General features: G+C 42.2%; 1 protein-coding gene across 3 annotated transcripts in view; it reads left to right on the top strand.

The window, feature by feature from the left end:
• The window catches only part of TMEM241 (transmembrane protein 241), a 115,168-nt gene that overhangs the window by 79,465 nt on the left and 15,449 nt on the right, over nucleotides 1–20,254 (top strand). The window contains exon 14 of one of the 3 annotated variants that reach the window (XM_063076976.1): nucleotides 18,252–18,280. The exons of the other annotated variants lie outside the window; for them this stretch is intronic. Within the exon in view, the coding sequence (XP_062933046.1) occupies nucleotides 18,252–18,266 (15 nt within the window). The 3' untranslated portion in view covers nucleotides 18,267–18,280. Of the gene's footprint in view, nucleotides 1–18,251; nucleotides 18,281–20,254 lie in introns of those variants that run through there. 3 annotated transcript variants of the gene reach the window in all.

Here is a 20,254-nt window from a genome sequence, read left to right as displayed (position 1 = left end):
CCATTCACAATGTTTTTAAACCTGTATAAAGAGTCATTGATTCAGAACAGTTGCTGTGCATGTCAGAATGTACGTCTGGTGGTTTCCATGGACACTACCCTGCTGGCTGTTCTGTGATCACTCACTAGCCTTAATTATACACTGGAATTGCCAGGGAGCCTTCAAAGCTGTCTCCATAGCAACATCTCCTTGTGGAGTAACATGACCACCATTCTGGACTGTGTTTCCCATATAGGAGTTGAGAAGATTCAGCTGGTAAATTGCAGCCTCTGTTTGATTTATTCTTATGAAGAGCTCTTAAGAGCATAGGAATTCTTTTTGAGTTTTGACTGCCTTTCAGGCTATTTTGCCAGGTCTGAGGAGCTTGGGTGAAGATAATAGTGGGGCTTAAAGTCTTTCTTTTTTCACTGACATGTTGACATGTCTCTTGACCTATTGATATGGAACTAAGAAAGAGTCTTGGCTATGTCAGTTTAAATATAGGATGACACTAAGTTCAAGGGTTCAGATCCCTTTACTGGCCAGCCTCCAAAAAAATTAAAAAGAAAAAAAAAAAAGAAAAGAAAGAAATGTAGGATGAACTTGTGAAAACATTGACAGCAGATGCTATTAGGATTAGATGTTTGGGATTTTAAAATATCTCCATTTGTAAAATTCTTGCTGTTTCTGGTGGAATTAAAAAAAAAAAGCTGAGTGATTTTTAATGGAATCACACAGATTTCATTACTTCTAAATAGCATAATTTTTTTGCTCTCTAGCTAATTTTTCTAAATTTCATTTCATTTTTATTTTTTTGGCAGCTGGCCAGTAAGGGGATCTGTCCACCTAATTTTTTGAGACATTTATATGGAAGTTCCAAGGTTTAACATCATACCTTGAACTTCTGAAGAGGTGACAAGTTAACGCATCATTCAGGTTCTGTAGTCAGAGTTCTTAGGTTCAATTCTAGCACACATGCATGTACAAGCGTGTACATGCACACGAGCAGACCACAGAAGAAATCCCAGAAGTACAGTTATGATATTCATCACGTTTGCTCTCACTAGGTCAAGTCTGTGCTTAACGGAGTTAGTTCTTTTCCCCTTCTACTTTGTATCTATTCCTACTGTTATTTCTTTTTATTGTTGTCGCCATTATTATTGTCACCATCATTATCACTATCTCTCAGGTGGGGGGCCTGTTGCTGTCTTTCTACACTTCCTGCATGACAAAAGGTGATCACAGAAGAGGAGGCTATTCCCCTTCAGTTCACTATTTGTAGTTCCTAGCTTCTTTTTTTTTTTTTTTTTTTATGATGACTGGTAAGGGGATCTTAACCTTGACTTGGTGTTGTCAGCACCACGCTCTCCCAAGTGAGCTAACCGGCCATCCCTATATAGGGATCTGAACCTGCGGCCATGGTGTTATCAGCACCACACTCTCCCCAGTGAGCCATGGGCTGGCCCGGTTCTCAGCTTCTTGAGACTTCTCATCCCTTCTTTCCATCACATTTCAAAGTTCTTTTGAAGATACAGCTTTCTGTTAGTGGTTTGGTATTCCTTCTCTTTTCTTCCTTCCGTTGTTATTCAACACCTTCATGTGTTCTGGGAATGGTCTGGTGAAAATGGAATTGTTAAACCGAATGAAGCTGTCCTGTAATGTAACTTTAATGTTGAAAGAGTATGCTTAAAAATCTAGTTATGGCTCTTTCCTAATTAAATCATTTTTCTTTTTCACTATGTAAGCAGCTGAGGCAATGAGAACAATTTTTCGTGGAAAATTAAGTCCTACAGGAAGCAGCCACATTTTCCCTTACAATCTCTAGCTCTGCAATAATAACAGCGTTTCAATGTCTTTCCATGACATCACTGATGAGGTGACAGGAGCATGAAGTGGCAAGTCAGGGAGCTGCTGTTCGTGTTGAGCTGTATGGAAACAGTCAGCAAAGAAGTTAGTTATCTGGGGAGTATTTGTTTAAGGACAAAGTTTCCCAGAGGGCACATGGGAAGGGAAGTACAGTTTTGGCTTCTAGAAAAAACTTTAAATTCCATTTCCTATTGTCAAAATAATTCATAGAGAAGTGATGGAAATTAATGGACATTTTGCTATTTTGGTAAGGTGGTTGTTTTTCTTGTTTCCATTTATGTACTTTTAATTTTTTCTGGGTTATTTTTAGTGCCATTGATCATCACTGTGTTCTGTTTTGCAAAAATATGGTAACAATTCTGGGTTTCACAACTTTGACCAGACTGAATTTACTTTTTAGTTCATTTACTGAGGAGATACCCTTTATTTCTGTAAATTTCCTGACTGTAAAGTTTTTGTGGGTGCTGTTAGTATTTCAGATAATTTAAAATAACTAAAATTAAACTGATTTTTGCAACATAAAGTCCAGTTAGTTGGGAAAGTTTGCAAGGTCTCTCCTAGGGGATGGATTGATGTGTACCATAGTTGGTTCATTGTAGAATAGTATGGAATAAATGAGTGTCAACTGAGTGCTTAAATAGAGTGATCTTACTCCACAAACCTTTTCAGGTTTGTGTGCTCACATCAGAAACAAAGATGGGATTTCGTGAAGTGACTGTGATACACGTACTCCTTTCTTTATTTCTGCCATCTACTCAGAGCTCACTTTTCTTTTTTTTTTGTTTTATATTTATTTTTTTATATATATTTTAATTTTTAAGCTCACTTTTCCTTGTAAAGACCCTGTATCTGTATCCCTAGTATTAAGTTCTCCAATGGTGGCCCAACATAAGGTAATCAGCAAAGAGCACGTCAGGCTCTGCACACGCCACACCAGAGCACAGGTGCCACGGACCTGCGGGCCTTTGTGGGGAAAGAATGAAGTGTGATGGTCAATCAGATGAAGCAGTTCTTGGGAAATTTGAATGAGCAGACTTTTATTATGGGGAAGCTAAGCTTTGACACATGAAAGATAGAAAGGAATGACATGCAGATTTGAAAGACTTTTAGTAGATATTTACTAGGTGCAATTTTGTGAAGATAACTATTCCGTCACATTGTGTGCTAGAGACATCTTGGTGGCCTGGCACCTTGGAGGCCTCCTCACACTCGTTGTCTTGTTTTATCCCCAAAAGTGGAGTTTATTTAAAGCATAGAGAGTTGTTCACTTATTTTTTTCCTGTTTAAAATCTCTCTCTTCTGTTACAAAAAGTAGTCCAAATTTGCTTTTCCCTTCTTGACTCCACATTGGCACTTTGCACTAACTTGGTCGTTCTCTAGGTTAAGATTTTTGATGTTGTTTTTGTTAATATATAAGCAAACTGTGTCTGACTTTAAAGCCAGACAGTTAAGTACAAGCAGCTTGTGCTTGTTTACAGGACTCCAAAATAGCCAGTCAGTCAAGTATGTGGCAAGAAAAGCTTTTTAGTCAGCAGCTAATTGCCTTGTACCGCGTAAACACAACTGGCTATTAGACTGAATTTGTAGTTTTATTTGATTGTTTCTGTGCAATTTGGTGGGGAGGAGGTGTTGGAGAGGATGAATGTGTGGGGAAGGGCATCTCCCATGCTATATATCCACATCTGTCTTCTTGTCGTGTGACTTCTGGGAAGGGAGGGCTTCACAAGGGAGCGGGCCCATGGTTGCATCTGTGTCCAAGAAGAATCCTTTCTTTCCTGCCTCACCACAGGCCAGTATTCTCTATTTGGGGGGACTTTGTGTGTTGTCTGCACAGTTTTCCAGCCATATGGTTATGAGTGGCCTGGAATATGGTTGGTGATCAGTCAGGATTTGATCGATAAAATGCCCCCCACTTTCTGTTACCTCCATGTTGGGAGAAGAAAAGTAAGGGTAATTAGAAAAATTAACAACAACGATCAGGTAACTGTACTTCCCAGCAACCTACCTGCTATATCATCCTGTAAGCCTGAGGAAGGCAGAGCGTATCTTACTCAAAGTTTTATCCCTGAGACCTGGTAGAGCACCCAGCACACCATAAGTACTGCCTAAAGAGCAAGTGAAGGATAGAGTTTTTTTGTTTTTTTGGGTTTTTTTCAGATGCAGAATTTCAACTGCAAATGGATTAGGTGACTTTTAAAGTACTGAATTTTTTTTGTCGAAAGGGAATTAGGAGCCAAGGTTTTCAAGTCTCCAGTTAGTCCTTTGTACAATGACTACCCTTTCTCCTCCAAAAATAAAAAAGAAAAAGATTTTACTTCTTCCACTCTGTGTTAGATTTATCTTCTTGAAATTTGAAATCTTCAGTTTCAATGATCCAATCACCTGTTACCTGTGCCTTACCCCCTGCCTCAAAAAAGGAGAATTTGTCATCTGTGAAAACATATTTTTTCTTCAAGTGGGAGTTATAACTTCAGGCCTTGTGTTCCCACCTTAGAAATGTCACTGCATGCAGTGTTGGCCCAGCTCTTCCAAACTGTCAAACATTTGCTGCCATTCAGAGCTCTGCTTCCCTCTGTGCACCCTTAAAATATTAGGATTCGAGAGCTCAACACTGTGGGAGAGGAGGTTTTGGCAGTGATTAAATTTCATCTTCCATTGGAGTACGCTTTCTATGTTCCGTCCTTCACAGAGAGCTAGAGCACTTGAGAAGTCAGAGGCATTCACTCCAATGAACTGAAAGAGTGGGTGTCTTGTTGTGTCCCCCACAGCAAACAGCCTAGTTCTGAGCCCACAGTCAGTGAGAACAGGTGCCTCTTTGGTTCGAGTATTCTCTGCCCTGGCATCCGAATCGAGCTACTGCGGTGTGAACCCCCCAGATCTGATCCATCCTGATGATTTGAAGTCTGTATCTTCTATGAAGTCAGTCACGATTATTATTATTTTCCTCAAGTTATGCTTGGACTGTGACTGTTTCCTACATAACCTGGTTTTAATACTCATCCTCTTACGACGGTTTTCTTTTCCATGAAAATTTTTTTCCAAGTTGCTTTGGTAGAAGATGTTATATAAGCAAATTTATTCAGATGTATAGAGTGACCTATCATATTCCAGGCTAGGGAGATAAGACAGTAGAGAGTTAGTGACACAGCCCAGCCTTGCGGAGAGAGAAAAACCTGGGTAAGAATCCCACTCCCCAGCAACCTGATCTTGGAAAGATTGCTTAACTTCTCTATGTATCAATTTTCTCCTCTAGGAGTAATAGTACTTCACAGAAATGTTGCAAGAATTATACAAAATAATGTGTGTTAAGCAGTTAATATTAACTGTTATTATTACTTGAAGAGAATGAGCTCTCCTTTGCAGATGGAGAAATGCTTGAAGTGCTTATTTGCATTCTGAATTCAGCCACAATTTGAGAGCTGCTGGTCGTCTTGGTCTATAGAAAGCCTTTGCTTCTTTGTTCCACTTTGCTGTTATGGGATCAAGAGAGATTTAAAAATTACCAGACTCAATTGGCAACATAGATTTTAAAACACATTTTGGGGGGTTTTTTTTCCCCAGATTTTTTAAGTAACTCGGGACCTGATTTATCATTTTATCCAATGTTCTCAAAGTGCTACCCTGGTGTTTATTTTTTTTAAAAGAAGCATCAACCATAAAGACTGTTGGGTGAGTCCATGGTATGCAAGTGGCAGCATTCAGTTTGTACAAGGTTGGTGGTAAGAGAGTGGGAAATTGAGACAGAGTGATGTTTAACCTCATGTGGAACTGCACACCCACCAGAATGGTCAGAATGAAAGACTGACAATGCCGAATGTTGGTGAGGATGTGGAATGACATTTCTGGTTTAGAAAACGCTAAAGCTATACAACATCCACATTATAACCCAGCAGTCCCACTCCTGGGCATACCCGAGAGAAAGGAAGATGTATGTCCACAAGAAGACGTGTTCTGTGTCATGGCATTAGATAGTGGTGGTGGTTGCACAACTCCATGAGTATCCGAAAAACTATCGAGTTGCACCATTTATCAGGGTGAATTTTATGGTTTTTGCACTATATCTCAATAAAGCTATATTGTTTTTAAAAAGACATATTCCAGAACATCTGTGGCAGCTTTATTCATAATAGCCCCAAACTGGAGCAAAGATCCACACATCAGTCAAGGAGAAATTGTCATCGATCCCTACGATAGAATGCTGTGCTGGAATGAAAAAGAGCGTGCAGCCACATAGGTGATTGGGGTGGGGTGGCCTGATTGGGAAGGAGCCTGAGGGAGCCTGGAAAGATGCTGGGAAGGTTCCGTGTCTCTGTCCAGGTGTCCAGATGTCCAGGTTTTGTGGGTGTTTTTGGATGCAAATGTTCAGTGAGCTGTACACTTGAGGTTCCTGTGCTTCATGGTGTTTATGTTATACTTGGGTTTAAAAACAAATCTGCTGTGGGTCCCATCCTGATGCCATCGTCAGGCAGAGAGCCAATGTGCCAGAGCTACTCTCCTCCTGGTAGGTGGCTGCAGGGAAGGCAGCAGGGGCCATGCTGTGGCTTCCCGAGCACACCCCTTATGCCCTCACTTGGATGCTGTCTTAGAGGTCTGGGGCCTCACCTGCCAGAGAAAGGAAGGCCTTGTGGGCTGGTGCCTTGCTGTTCTGGGCAGTGGCCACCAGTTCTCCTCAATGTCACGGTTGGAGGCTTTCTAACAAATGTTCAGCTTGGTGCCAAGGTAAACAAAGTGACCCAGACTTCGTGGTAGCATTGCGGAGGGGTTTATTGTTCTGCTTTTGCTCCACGGGTGAGGGCCATGCCCTGTCAGGTGCACGCTTCCTTCAGGGGCTCTGATGATTTAAGGAAGACAGCATACCTGCCATTCTCTCAGGTCATGTGGTGTAAATAAATGAACACCGTGGCCCAGGGCTCTCTTCTCACCAGGCCTGCTACCGGACCAGGGCTGGGAGCTCCCCCGTGGGTGCCCTTGGGCTTGTGGTGCTGGTTCACCTCCCTCTCACCTCTCAGGCTCCCCTTGGCTTTTTCTTCAGAGCTGGGGTCAGACACGTTTTAAACATGCTCTCCATGTTGGCAACTCGCTTAGTCCGGCAGACCTCCTTCCTCATGCTGTTGCCAAAACATAATTTGATTTTTACTCCATAGATAGCAGCTCATTAACTGATCTGATTTTATTTTATCTTATTTTTTTGCTCCTCTCTCCCCCAACCAATCTGATTTTAGTTTCAGGGCTACTTAACACTCATTGAATACCTGGTGTAATAAAAGTAGAAAGAGCTTTCACTGCTGATTCAAACTGTGATCACTGTGTGCTAAGCAGTGTGGTACGTGCTTTGACACACATTTCTTACTTGATTCTCATCCCAAGCTTGTGTGGTTCCAACTATGTGCTTCTCTCCACTTTTAGAGATGAGGAAACAAGGACATTACATGAATTGTCTAAGGCAGAATAAAGGGGTTGGACTTGAACCCCTCTCTACACTCCAAAGCCTGTGCTCTTTCTGGTGGGCCTCTTTCGAAAGACTCTGTGTTGGGTGAGAAAGACTCCTATTAACTGTGGGTGACATTTGAGAGACCGATTCTGAATGTGATTGCTGCACGTGCAGTCTCCTGGGGAAGACGTTATGGTGGTTGGATCCCCATGCTTTGCTGTTGTCGCAGACTTCCTTATGGGTAACTGCACAATATTGAAAACACCCCCAGGAACCCGAGAACTGATGGAGACTAACAGGGAACAGATGAACGTAAGGGAAGTAGGTTGTCACCTGAGCCAGGAACTCAATCTGCAGCTTGGGTAGAGCAGAGCCATGCTGTCAGCATGTGTCCTAGGGACACCCACTGCCTAGCCATCAGAATAGCTGAGCGCTAGCCATGCCCAGCCTTGAGCTGGCCGTGGGCTGAGGAGTGGGGATGCAAACAGCATGGTTCTTGTGTTAGGTTTTGAATTTCTCCATAGGTGTTTAACTGTGGGACACGTTCACCATTATTGAAGCAAATAACTTTCTCCTTACCTTGGGACTTGAATTTTGATCCATGACACCTCTAGAAAAAAACCTTAAAAACTGTTTAGTTCATTCCCTTTATTAAAAAAAAAAAAATGCAAAAGGCTTATTATAGAGAATGTAGAAAGTAAATGAAAAGAAAAAGCTTGTGTGATTCCACCACAGTGAACATTTTGAAGTATGTTCTTTGGGACTTTTCTGTATACACAGGTAACTGGGTTTGGCTATCTGTTTTTACAGAAATGGGATCATTCTCTACCTGTTGAGTTTTATGCAGTGGTACTGGGAATACCTTCCCCTTCCTGAGGGCGGGGTGAGGAAATGGAGGCCTAGAGGGCCTAATGACTTATCTGAGGCATTCTATACAGGCCTGAACTGGGCGAGGTGGCCCCAGACAGCTGCCCCGACCAGAGGTCTCTCAGTTGGATAGAGGCCTGAGAAGGCAGCTGGGGGCCCAAGGCCTGTGGGTCCAGGGCACCAGGCTTCTCAGTGGCCATGGCATTCAGCATAGTGTCTGACATGCGATAGGCCCTGGATAGAGGAAACGAATGTGAGAAAGAAACTGGCTCAGTGGCTGAGGCCTCTCTCCCACCCTCTTCATGCCTAGGCTGCCCAGAAGTTTGTTTTTAGCAGATGCCTTGCTCTCCCCACCAGCCCAGAGCTTCATGTAGTAGTTGACTGTGGTGAACTCAGAGCTTCTAGTGTTAAGTTTGCAGAAAAGGCTATGTCTTCCCTCTAGCAGGTGTGCTATGACTGTAATGTGTACAGTCTAGCAGTTAAAATCCCAGTTGTGGGGGTGAGTTCCTTGATTTCATATGCCACAAAGCCCTGGAGAGCCTTGGCAGGTTGAGGTGGTAGCTGATGGGCAGACCAATGGTTTTACACATGGTTAATAGGGGATTCTTGGTTGAGATACTGAGTGAACCACAGTTAATCCGTTGTATTTCTCTGCAAACCTATCTGACTTTCTATACTTACAAATGTGTATACCCTTTGACCCAATACCTCCACTTCTGGGAACATATCCTATAGATATGTTTCCACAAGTGTAAAATGGCATATATGCAGGGTTATTAAACAACATTGTTTATAGGAGCAAAAGACTGAAAATAATCCCAGTGTCCATCAGTAGTGGATTGCAGTTGAGGACACTTTATGTACTGCCAATATATATTACCAGGCGAAAAATGTAGGGAATAAAACCATGTGTGTAATATGCTAGCTCCTGTGTAAAAAAAGAAAAGAAAAGAAAGAGAAACAAACCGAGAGTCTGTATTCACATCACTTACATGTGCACGAAGAAGCATTAATACGTAAGCCCATGATGGTGTATGACAGGAAGTGAGAACTGAGCCAATGGGGACTAGGAGGGGAGGGAAACACTTGACTATGTGTATTTTTACAGTTTTTCGTTTCAGAATCATGATTGTATTACCTGTTTTAAAATGGAATTAGGAAAATAAAAGTCTTCAGTATGCCCTCGACCCCCGGCAATGTCATGGAAAAGGTTACACCTTTGTTTCTACAGAGCTTAAGCCTGGGTACAAGAATTTTGAACCAGAAAGAGTGAATCAATTGCTGGAAACCTGAATCTGAAAGAAAGATGATAGAAGTAGCAATGAAGTGGGTCTCATTAGGGGAGAGAGAACAGTGTCCTAGGTACGGTGCCCTCCTGGGTTGAAGGGTATGACCTCCTAGACCACTAGGAATAGAGCTGCTCTCAGCAGCTGGCTTTGTTTGGAGTAAGCTGAGCGTTGTCTGCTCTGTCCAAAGGGCGGCCATGAGCACTCTGAATGTGAGTTCTTCAGTGACAGGATCACACAGCCTCAGTCCTAGTATCATTCAGACAAGGACTAGATGCTTTGTCCTGAACAGATGCTCAGTCGATGACCAACTGAAACGGAGCAGGGTCATCCACGTGTGTTGCTGTCCCCAGCAGTTTGGAGATGGCAACACAATAAGGCAGGCCCCAAATTCTTCCTTTGTAGATGAGTAGACCGAGTCACTTTGGGGTGCTGCATGGGAAATCTGCAATGCATACTTCTTGCCTTCAGACTATTGGCATGTGCCTGGGTCCACAGGCTGTAACAGGTCCTCAATAAAAAGTAGCCACTCCTGGGCACTGTCCTCTTCTCAGTAGAGGAGGATGCTTGATGGGCTGCTGGCTGTATCCAGGGAAGAGCTGGGTCCACGCCAGCAGCTCAAGTTCCTTTCATGGGACCCAGGGAAGGGCCACAATCCAGATTTGTTTTTAGCTTTCATGAAGGGTATGCCTTGTAAGTTAGAGGGGGACAAGACCGTGCATTTTTTATTCTGGGTCATTATATTAGGCTTTATTGTGGCAGTTGACAGATTTATGAAATTAAAGGCTCTCTTCTTTCTTTGGAATATGGCTTGAATATCTGTAACAAAGTTTTCCCTTAAGTCGCTTCTCCAGCATTGGTACATCTTTGCCTTAGGGACACTCTGTGTGACGATCACATGCCCTCTTTGCTTTGGCTACCAGAAAGCACACAGTCAAATTCATGAGCTTCCTTCCTCCCCTCTCGGTACGGTCCCTCCCCGCTGCAGCTGTAGATGTCCCTGGTATGGATTTTGTATTATAGCCTCCTCTCTGCCTCCCTATCCTTGTTTTCCCCTTTCCTTCATGTTTCTTATCTACTTCTAATTGATATTTTCTGTCTGTATCCATCTATCTTTTTAAGCTTCTTGAAAATCTCCCTGGAACAAGTCAGGGAATGAATAAAATTTCCCTTCAAAGAAAGGTGTTAAGTGAAAGAACAAAATTCAGTCCCTGAGAAATACTGTCTAAACAGTTCCTTTATTTCATAGAGGAGGAACCTGAAATCCAGAGAGGGGGATCAGCTTGCCTGGGGTTACTTGGCAAGTTTGTGGGCCAGTGAGGGAATGCCTGGGACTCCCGCCACTCGCTTGCAGATGCAGGCACAGGCACCGAAGCGCACAAGGCTGGGAGAGTCTCTCCTGCAGTTTGTCTCGAGGATGGCCTCCCGTGTGCCGATTGCACACCCAGCCGACCTGGGAGCAGCGGCCCCTCCATGTGCGGCTTGTTCCCATCACATTCAGAGTATGCCCATGTCTTAGCACTTACCATGTGATACTGAAATTATTTGCTTTGTAACCTCTAGAATTGGCTGACCTAGTGTGGGGGTGCTGCAAGGGCGGGTTCTCACCTTTGTGTAGTCTCTCCAGTGTCTAGTTGGTGCATAGTGAATGTAATTTGGCCTCAGCTTCATCCCATCAAAACTCAAAGCCCTTTTCCTTTTTTCACTTCTAATTCAGTGAAAGCTCTTCTGAACGTTCTGAACTCTCCAAAAGAGCAAGGAAGGGTGTCTTAGCTCAACTGCTGTAACAAAATACCATAGACTGGGTGCCTTAAGCATTAGACATTAATTTCTGGCAGTTCTGGAGGTGGGGATATCCAAGGCCAAGGTGCCAGCAGAGTGGGTGTCTTGTGAAGGCTCCTGCCTTGGGTTGCAGATGGCTGCCTTCTTGCTGTGTGCTCATATGACCTCGTCTTTGTGCATGTGAGGTGGATGGGGACAGAAAGAGGGCCATCATGAGGGCCCACTCTCATGACCTCATCTACACTTAATTACCTCCCAAAGACCCCATCTTCAAATACCATCACATTGGGGGCTAGGGCTTTAATAGATGAATTTGGGGTGACACAATTCAGTCCATAGCAGATGGGTTCACAGGTGACCTATTGATATTTGCAGTGAGGTCTGAGTTCTCTGGCGAGAACTAGAAGGCCTTCATGGTTTGTGTCAAAGCTTCAAGTGGAATTCTGTTGGTGGACTGAATCTCATGTGAGCTTTGTACTTTTCTAAGGAGTTCTCATTCTCTGGTCATGTGAAACTAAGTGTGACTAGACTTGGAGCCAGGGTCCAGCTCTTGATAGCACACAGAGGACTTGCTTCTTTCAACTGGTCCTCCTTCAGGAATTGTTGGTCTAGAGGAAGGAGGCAGGTCAAAAGCAGCAAAGGGTTTTTTACCAATGGGCACCACATTTCCTACCTGTGAACACTGCAAGGAAGTGCTGGGGTCTATGGTCTCTATGTACATCTTTTAGCAAATCTATTCTTTCACTTCCATTATTGCTAAGTAAACAGTAGCATGAATTGAAGTTATTGTTATAACAAAAGTAGATGAAAAAAATCCTCATGGCCTTGGGGTAAGTATAATTATGGTATTTTTATTTAAAGCTCCTTTGGTCATAAATTCATCTCATTTCCAAAAATAGTCTGTAGAGATTAGATCTATGCCTTGAGTGAATCAAAACAAAAACACCTTAGCCATATGCCCTTCCTTTTCAGCACAGAGTACTGCTTAACTTGGGAGACTGATAGAACTTTCTAATCAGCAGGACAAAAGTTTTAAAAATAAGTGGCAGAAACTCATCCTTCTAAAAGTAATATGATGGTAGATGAGTGTATTTACTGAGTAAAATGAAGTTGAGAAAGTGAAAAGTACTAGAATGAAGAGTCAAGAGACTTTATACCAGGCTGTCACTAAATTGAGTTTGAGGGAAATTTAGGGTAGTCTCAAATTCTCCATTTGGCTTCTACCACTGGAGGTTCAGAATATGCCTACATTATTTGGCTTTTTATACTACTTGGAAAAGGAAGAATACTGGCAAACGTATAGCCACTTTATTAAAGAAGATTAGAATAGCAAATAAAACAAAGAAACAACCCAATCAGGTATTTTAGGACTAGTTGAAGGGGAACTCCCAAAGAGAAAGATGAAGGAAGAAGCCATCTGAAGGTACCTTGAAACACCACTTCAGCAGACATGATACTACTTCGGCCTTCTGAGAAATGTGAGTACTGAAGAGAAAAGTCGGATACCCAACCCAGGGAAGCGTTAATGCCTCTTTTGTACAATTGGGCCCGGAGCACTGCAAGTCTAAGAGAAAAGGTCCACATGTTTCTGAAGTTATGCCTGTGTTAAAGAGTTAAGCGTTTTGGTTCTTGAATTCTCCTCCCTCCTCCTCCCTCTTCCTCCATTCTTGGAGTATAGACCAAGAGAACATATGGACAAGGAATAGTAGGCAAGTGGGAAACAAAGGTGAGTTTCAAAAAGCCTCAACCCTGTCTGGGAAACAAGGCTTTCTGCTCACTATAGGAGGCATGGCTTCCTTTCCATCCTCCTCCCCCAACCCCAACACACGGAGACAGAAAGTCTAGAGAATTTTGTGGCATGGATTCAAGAGAAGAAGAATAGACCATGTGGAGTTTAGGTTCATGCTTTTAAAGCACTGGGATCCCACTAACTAATATAATAAGCTCAGTAAATGTACAATCAGATGAACAATTTTTCCCCTTGAACTTGGAAAAGAATTAAAGGATAGAAGTGAAGGCAAAAGAGTTTCCCTCCCCATGGGCAGAGATGGAATCAGGAGAAGGAACTGAGTATTCTTCTCACCTCTAACCTGCCATAGTAATCACCGTCAGTTGTATCATATCTGCAACCCTATATCTGAAGAGTAAGAGACTGTGCCCTTGAGAAACTCTCGTTGCCACAGGCTGGTGTATACAATACCCTAGACTATGATAAAGAAAAAAAAGCTAATTAAAATTATAATGATGAATTAATAAGGTTGTCAGTAATCAAGAAGCCATGAATCAATCAACAAAGCCTCCCCACCTTGCCTCACTACAGTATTCAATGGCTGTAGGGAACTAGTGGTCAGCCAAGCCTGGTTGAAAACCAGTGGCTTAGACTATCTTTTAGCTCTCAGTTTTCTTATGTATATAATAAAGGGAAATCTTTCACTCCGGAGTAGAATGTTACACCTGTGATAGGCCAACATTTCAATAGAAACTACTATGGGGAAAAACAAATAAATTGCAAAACTCATATTTTTAAAGAAATTGGAGAGCTGTAAAAGCAATGAGATTGAAATTAAATAAATTTCCAGATAGGGAAGAACCTTTCCTAGGTATACTGGGTAAAACAAGGTTTGTTTGTTTTTTTTTTTTCCTTTTCCGTGGAGGGGGTACAGAGGGAGGGAGGATATTTGCTGATTATGGGTGTGGGCTAAGGATCTTGCTTGGTCCAAGAATGGGAAATATTCTGAGGGAAAGAGAAAAGGCAGAGGTTTTGGCAGTCCTGTGGAACTGGCTTGATGGATTAGAAACAAGAGGAGCCCTAAAGGCAAGTCCAGTTTTCCCACGGGACACTTCCTGAGTTCTGGGATGGTGCAGGAGGCCACAGACTGGCCCAGAAAGGCAAAGAGAAAATTCTCTTAGTCTTGAGGAGTTTAGGAAACAGGGGCCTGCAGCAAATGCCCAATGAATCTTTCCATAAAGACCATTGCCAGATTTTGGACTTGCCTGGGATGGGAGGCTAAAAACCTAAGGTCAACACTTCTGAAAGGCAGAAATTTCATGCATGAGGAGACAGAAATCCACAGACCTCTAAAACACAAGTCTGGGATGGCCACACCTGAGGGACAGGTAAAGTAGAGGTGAATTAATTTACTAGAGCTACAGCCCACCCCTGTGTCACTTGAGCCCATCTTCCTAGAGGAAAAGGGGAATGCTTCCTGGTAGAAGCTATCATCTGGAGCCTCTACACAGTGTCCAGCATACAATCAAAGATAGAGACATGTAATAGGTAGGAAAATGTGCCTGATAATTAAGTGGGAAAAACTAAAGAACAGAACAGCAAATGATCCAGATATTGGACTTAGCAATAACTTTAAAATGACTGGTTAATATGTTAAAGAAAATAGAGTAAAAGACAGATAAAATGATGAGAGAATTTCAATGCAATATTGGAATCTATTAAAAAACATTAAAGTTGTTATAAGCTGAAAAATTATATCTGAAATTAATAATTTATTGAACGGGTCTAAGAGCAGACTGGACACAACGTAGGTGGATTAGTGAACTCAGGGTCAATAGAAAATACTCAAAGTGAAGCACAAAGAGGGAACAAAGAATGGAAAGGACAGAACAAAGCATAAGAGACATGGGCTAAGTGTTAAAACATCTAGTATATGTGTAATTGGAGTTCTAGAAGAATAGGAGAGAGAGAGATTGGGCAGAAGCAATACATGAAAGGATAATGGCTGAGAATTTTCCAAAATATTGAGAGACATCAACTCAAAGCTTCAAGAAGCTCACTAAACCCCAAACATAAAATACAAAGAAAATATACTTAGGCATATCCTAGTCAAATTATTGAAAACCAAAGGTAAAGAGAAAATCTTAAAATCAACTAGAGATTTTAATTGAAACGTAGTTGATTGTACATATCTGTGGGGTACAGAGTTGAATATCAATACCTGTGTGCAATATGTGATGCTCAAGTCAGGATAGTTAGTATATTCAACGTTATACTATGTAATCTTTTTTCATGGCCCTTTACTAATAGATTGAAGAAGCAATTATAAGATTGATGGCTGACTTTTCAACTGACACTATGAGTACAAATAGACATTGAAACAATATTTAACATGCTGAAATAAAGTAAGGAGAGAGATTAGATCATCTCAACACTCCATTTCTCTATTCTCACTTCAAAATTCATATGAAGGTATTTGGAGAATTACTATGTAAGGTGTCTAGACTCTTTCATTAAATATATGTGGTTATTAGATTTCCTAGTCCCCAGATTTCTACTGAATCACAAAACCTCAGATTCATATCACATAGCATGATGTCAGTTTTTTCCCTAATATCACATTGGAAACTCATTATAAATCAAGAGTAACAGTACATAATTTGGGTAAATCATGTTCTGAAGTAGAATTTTTGAAGAGAGAATAAATAATTTTATAAAAAGGAAACCATGATATAACTATGATACATGTATAGTGTTAATTAATATGTTGGATGTAATAATGATTTAGAATTCTTTGCTACCTAAAATGTGGCTATGACACCAGAAGCACAGCAACAAAAGAAAAAAATAGATAAGTTGGACTTTATCAAAATTAAAAACTTGAACTGTCAAGAAAGTGAAAAGACAATCCACAGACAAATAATTCATCTGTTATGGGACTTGTATCTAGAATATATAAAGAGCTCTTACACCTAATAATGAAAAGACAGATAACCCAATTTTTAAAATGGGCAAAGGGATCTAAATAGACCATTCTCCAAAGGAGATGAGCTTATGGCCAATAAGCTCGTGAAAAGATGTTCAACATCATTAGTCATCAGGGAAATGCAAATCAGAACCACACTGAGAGCCCACTTCACATGCCCTAGGATGGCTATAATAAAGACAGATGGCAAGGATGTGAAGAAACTGTCACCCTCATACCCTGCTAGTGGGAATGTAAAATGGTGCGGTGGATGATACCTGCAGACACTGATGCTGATGAAGGAGATAGTCACGATGGTGTCTTGTTTTACCAGGTATCTGGTCTCTTCCATCAATGTGATGAAGTTTTTCTGTGATGTTTGTCCATTTTGTGGATACTTTCACTATGTCAATACTCAGGGCTTCAACTTTATCTTCATCTGAGATGTAAAAGGGGATCTTTTAAAAAATGCCTCATTCTAAGAAATTTTATTTGAGTGATGTGAGACAAGAAATTAGTGTTTTTTTGCTTTTGCTTTTGTTTTTAACTTCTCATGAGATTCTGGATGTGCAGCCACGGTTGAGAACTACTGAGTCAAACTGACATCTCCAGGGTTAAGCAAAGCCACCGTTGAGGGTTAGTGTGGAGCTGGAAAGGAGGTTTGGCACAACACTCAGGAGACGTGGGTTTTAGTCCCAGATCTTTCTTTGTTATAACTGTGAGCTTTCAGCAAGGTATTCATCCTCTGTGAGCTTCAGTTTCTTCATCTGTAAAATGGGACTAAGCACCCTCCTGCACAGGGATGTTATGGGGAGCACATGAGATCATATATGTGACACTGCCAGCCTGATGTCTGTGACATTTTAGGCTCTCATTGCAGTTTGGTTACTTTCCTCCCTTACCTTCCATGAACTAGATAGTTATGGTTTTCTAATTTCATTCTTATTTATTCTGTAAAATATAGGAGTTTGTTCAAAGTCACTTAAGAATTCTAGGTTTAATTTTTTTTTTGGCAGCTGGTTACTATGGGGATCAGAACCCTTGACCTTGGTTTATAACACTATGCTGTAGCCAACTGAGCTAACTAGCCAGCCCCAGGTTTAAAGTTTATTATGTCCTCCACATGAACCTCATCTCTTTTTGTTCCTCATCTGTGTTCTCAGTCCCATTGTGCTTACAATAAATTTCGGTTTTCTGATACCTGGAAAAATGAATGGTTCATATATTTTAATGAGGTGATACCAAATGCTATTAGTAGCCATGTCTGGAGTTTAGCATTTGTTGTTGTTCATTAATAATTACACTGATTATGGTAGTAAATGAAAGGATGGATGATATGAGGGTACTTCGGAAACTTCATGGAAAAATAGAATTAAAAGATGATATGCATCTTTCCATATACTTTTTGAAGTGCCTTCATAAGGGTTAATCGAATCTTTTAAAAATGCCAAATAGAGTTCTTAGCCTTAAGTGTGGTTTCTACCTGGTGGACTTGGTTCCTTGGGTCCTGGGAGAAAAAGAGAGCCTGCTCTCAGATTATAAATGTTATATTAGATTTACTTTTTAACCTAAAAGGAAGGCTGGGTTAGTAGGATTCATATATGAGTCTGCAGCACAGCCAGGCTCCAAGACCATCTGCCCTATACCCCCAGCTCTGCGGCCTATGAGGGACCTAGTGTCTGCCTGTACCTGGGGATCAGCAGTGCAGAGTGTCCATACACCAGCTGGATAAAGTTGTTCTTGAGCCTTGCTGCTGGAGTTGAGGGTATAGAACAGCACTCCCCACATTAGTGCGTGCACGCAGACCACCTGGGCATTTGTTCTAGTGCAGATGCTGTTCAGCAGGTCTGGGGTGGGGCCTGAGATTCTGCATTTCCTACAAGCTCCCAGATGATGTCGAGGCTGCTTGTCTGTGACCATGCTTTGCATGGAAGATAGAAGATATCTGCTGTTCTGTGTGCCAGCGCTTTCCATACCTTCCTGTAGGGAAATGTTTCTTCCTATACTCCAACCTTGAAGTTCCCAAGTGAGCTTCCTTATTCTCTCTGCCTCCCGGACCACCATCGGTTGGTCCAGTAGCCAATTGGAATCTTCGCTGGCATTTTTGGACATGGAACCAGAGAAATCCAGTCTTAGATCCTCTCTGTGAAGCTCCTTCTAGCCTTGTGGAGGTAATTGGTCAAAGATGAGGTACAGAGAGATTGTCTCAGTGGTTCTCAAGTCCTTGGTCCAATAGTCCTTAATATACAAAAAGGGATTTTAAAAAGTTTCATGACCTTAGGGGTTATATTACCAGCTCTGATGATCTATTACAATTCTGTAAAATGTACCACTTGTCACACTCAGGTCTCTGTTGTTTAGCCCCTGAACATACAAAGAGGATGAGCACACACCCTGGTTGAGGAGACCACACATCGCAGTAGAGTTTGGCCTACTCTAATGGCGAAGGATGGTACAGCAGTGCCTGATCCACCCGGGTGTGTGGAAGGGAGCCAGGTTCAGGAAAAGTTTTCTAGAGACAGATTTTTGAATGGTGAGTAGGAATTGTGTGGCAGGCCTATGAAATGATTCCGGGCAGAGAGAACTTGCTGAGCAAAGGCAAGAAGATCGTATGAAACTGTGTTTGAAAAACTACAACTGGACTCAGAGGGAGGTGCATGGCTCTAACGGGCTGAGGAAGCAGGCAGGGGAGGGCCTGTGTGCATCACTATTGTCTTAAGTCATGCATTCAAAAAATGACAAAACAATAAACCTGAATCTGTGATTCTCCTCCAGTACCTGACTGTCTCTCCTAACAACCCCTTCCTCCCTTTTCTCTTAAACAGAAAATTTGTCTTAGGATTGAAATGAATGTTTAAAAAACAAACCTGATCTGCTTTAAATACCAAAATCTGTTTAAATAACACAGAGGTTGTGACATCCCTTGATAAAGCCAGGAAGTTCAAAGCCCTGGGCCCGCACATTGTATTGAGTTCTGCTGTTGTTGGCAGTCCTCGGCCTGTGGCAGGTCCTGGTGTTTGTTATTCAGGGCTGCGTGCGTGAAGGAGACATTCCTCAGACAACAAGACTCTTCTTGGAAAAAAATCTGTATTTTAAAAAGGCTTTTTAAAATTTAACAATTGGTAGTAATGGCTATTTCTTAATTCTTCTTGAATGGCAAGTTCCACAAGTAACTTGAAGTCTTTTTCATGGGCAGATTTTTAGCCATTTTAAAAGTTGACATGTTTTTTTTCTGTAATGTTTATTCTTTTACTGACATTTTTGGAGGGCAAAGTGTAATTTATTTGAGACTATTTATTTGTGCCTCAGGCAATATTATCATATTGAAGGTAGTTGGAGACATTGAAGAGGTTGGGGCACTTAGTGGCACTGTAGGGTGAGCACACACAGTAGGGTCATTAACATCTGGGACCTGACTCTCATCTCAGCTCTGGGACGTTGGGAGCTTGATTTTATCCCATCACCATGGAGTGAGATGCACTGGACTGATTTCTGTTGCTTGGTTGAAGGGATTTCTTGATACAGCAAGAGACCTATCTGTGGATCAGCGATGGAGCGAGTGGCATCGCACCTAAAGCCTTACAGTATGAGGCCCATTGCTGAAGCCCACAGCAAGGGAAGAGGGGAAATGGCTAGAATTAGGGAGACTCTCCCATCAAGGTGTGTCCAAGTCTGAGAGGCTATTCATGTGTGTGGAGGCTGGCTCTGGAGGTACAGCTGAGTGGGCCACGCATAGTGTCTGTTGGGACATAATAGTTATGTCAGCTATGAAAGTGGAAGGTGGGACACAGGGTCAGAAATCCAGGCAGTGGTCAGTACTCAGACGGAGTGTCCTTCTGGAAGATCAGTCTTGGTACTGGGGTATAAATCAAGGCTGTAGTCCTGAGGCCGAGGACTGGCCCGAGCCAGGCGGGCTAGAAAGCTCCCTTCCCTGAGTTGGAGACGAGAATCAAGTGTGGAGTACTGAAAGGGAAACTGGTGCAGCTCCAGAGTCAGGACCAAGGCAAGGTCCCATTCTGTGGTCTGGGTGGCCTTGGGTGGCTAGGGTGCAGTGAGGAAGGATGGGAATAGAGAGGGCTGCTTCTGTGGTTCCAGCCTCAGTGCTAAGAACTGGGGCGCTATGCCTCAGGTTTCACCATCAGGGTGATCACTCAGGGAGCCCCTGCTACAAATGCATGTCAAAAGCAGTGCATTCCCACAACCAGTGCTTAGCAAACGGTGTTGGGGGTGGCAGTGAAGCTCTTTGAGGGTTAGGCAGGCAAATAGAAGCTAGTATAGAATTCATGCTTGCATGTTCTTGGTAGAATTACTGGTCTATAATCAGTCGGAGATTTGGTGACCTTGTCATC

The sequence above is a fragment of the Cynocephalus volans genome, chromosome 13, assembly GCF_027409185.1.
Source record: "Cynocephalus volans isolate mCynVol1 chromosome 13, mCynVol1.pri, whole genome shotgun sequence".
Taxonomy (NCBI): Eukaryota; Metazoa; Chordata; class Mammalia; order Dermoptera; family Cynocephalidae; genus Cynocephalus; species Cynocephalus volans.
This window is presented reverse-complemented; position numbering and strand designations above follow the sequence as displayed.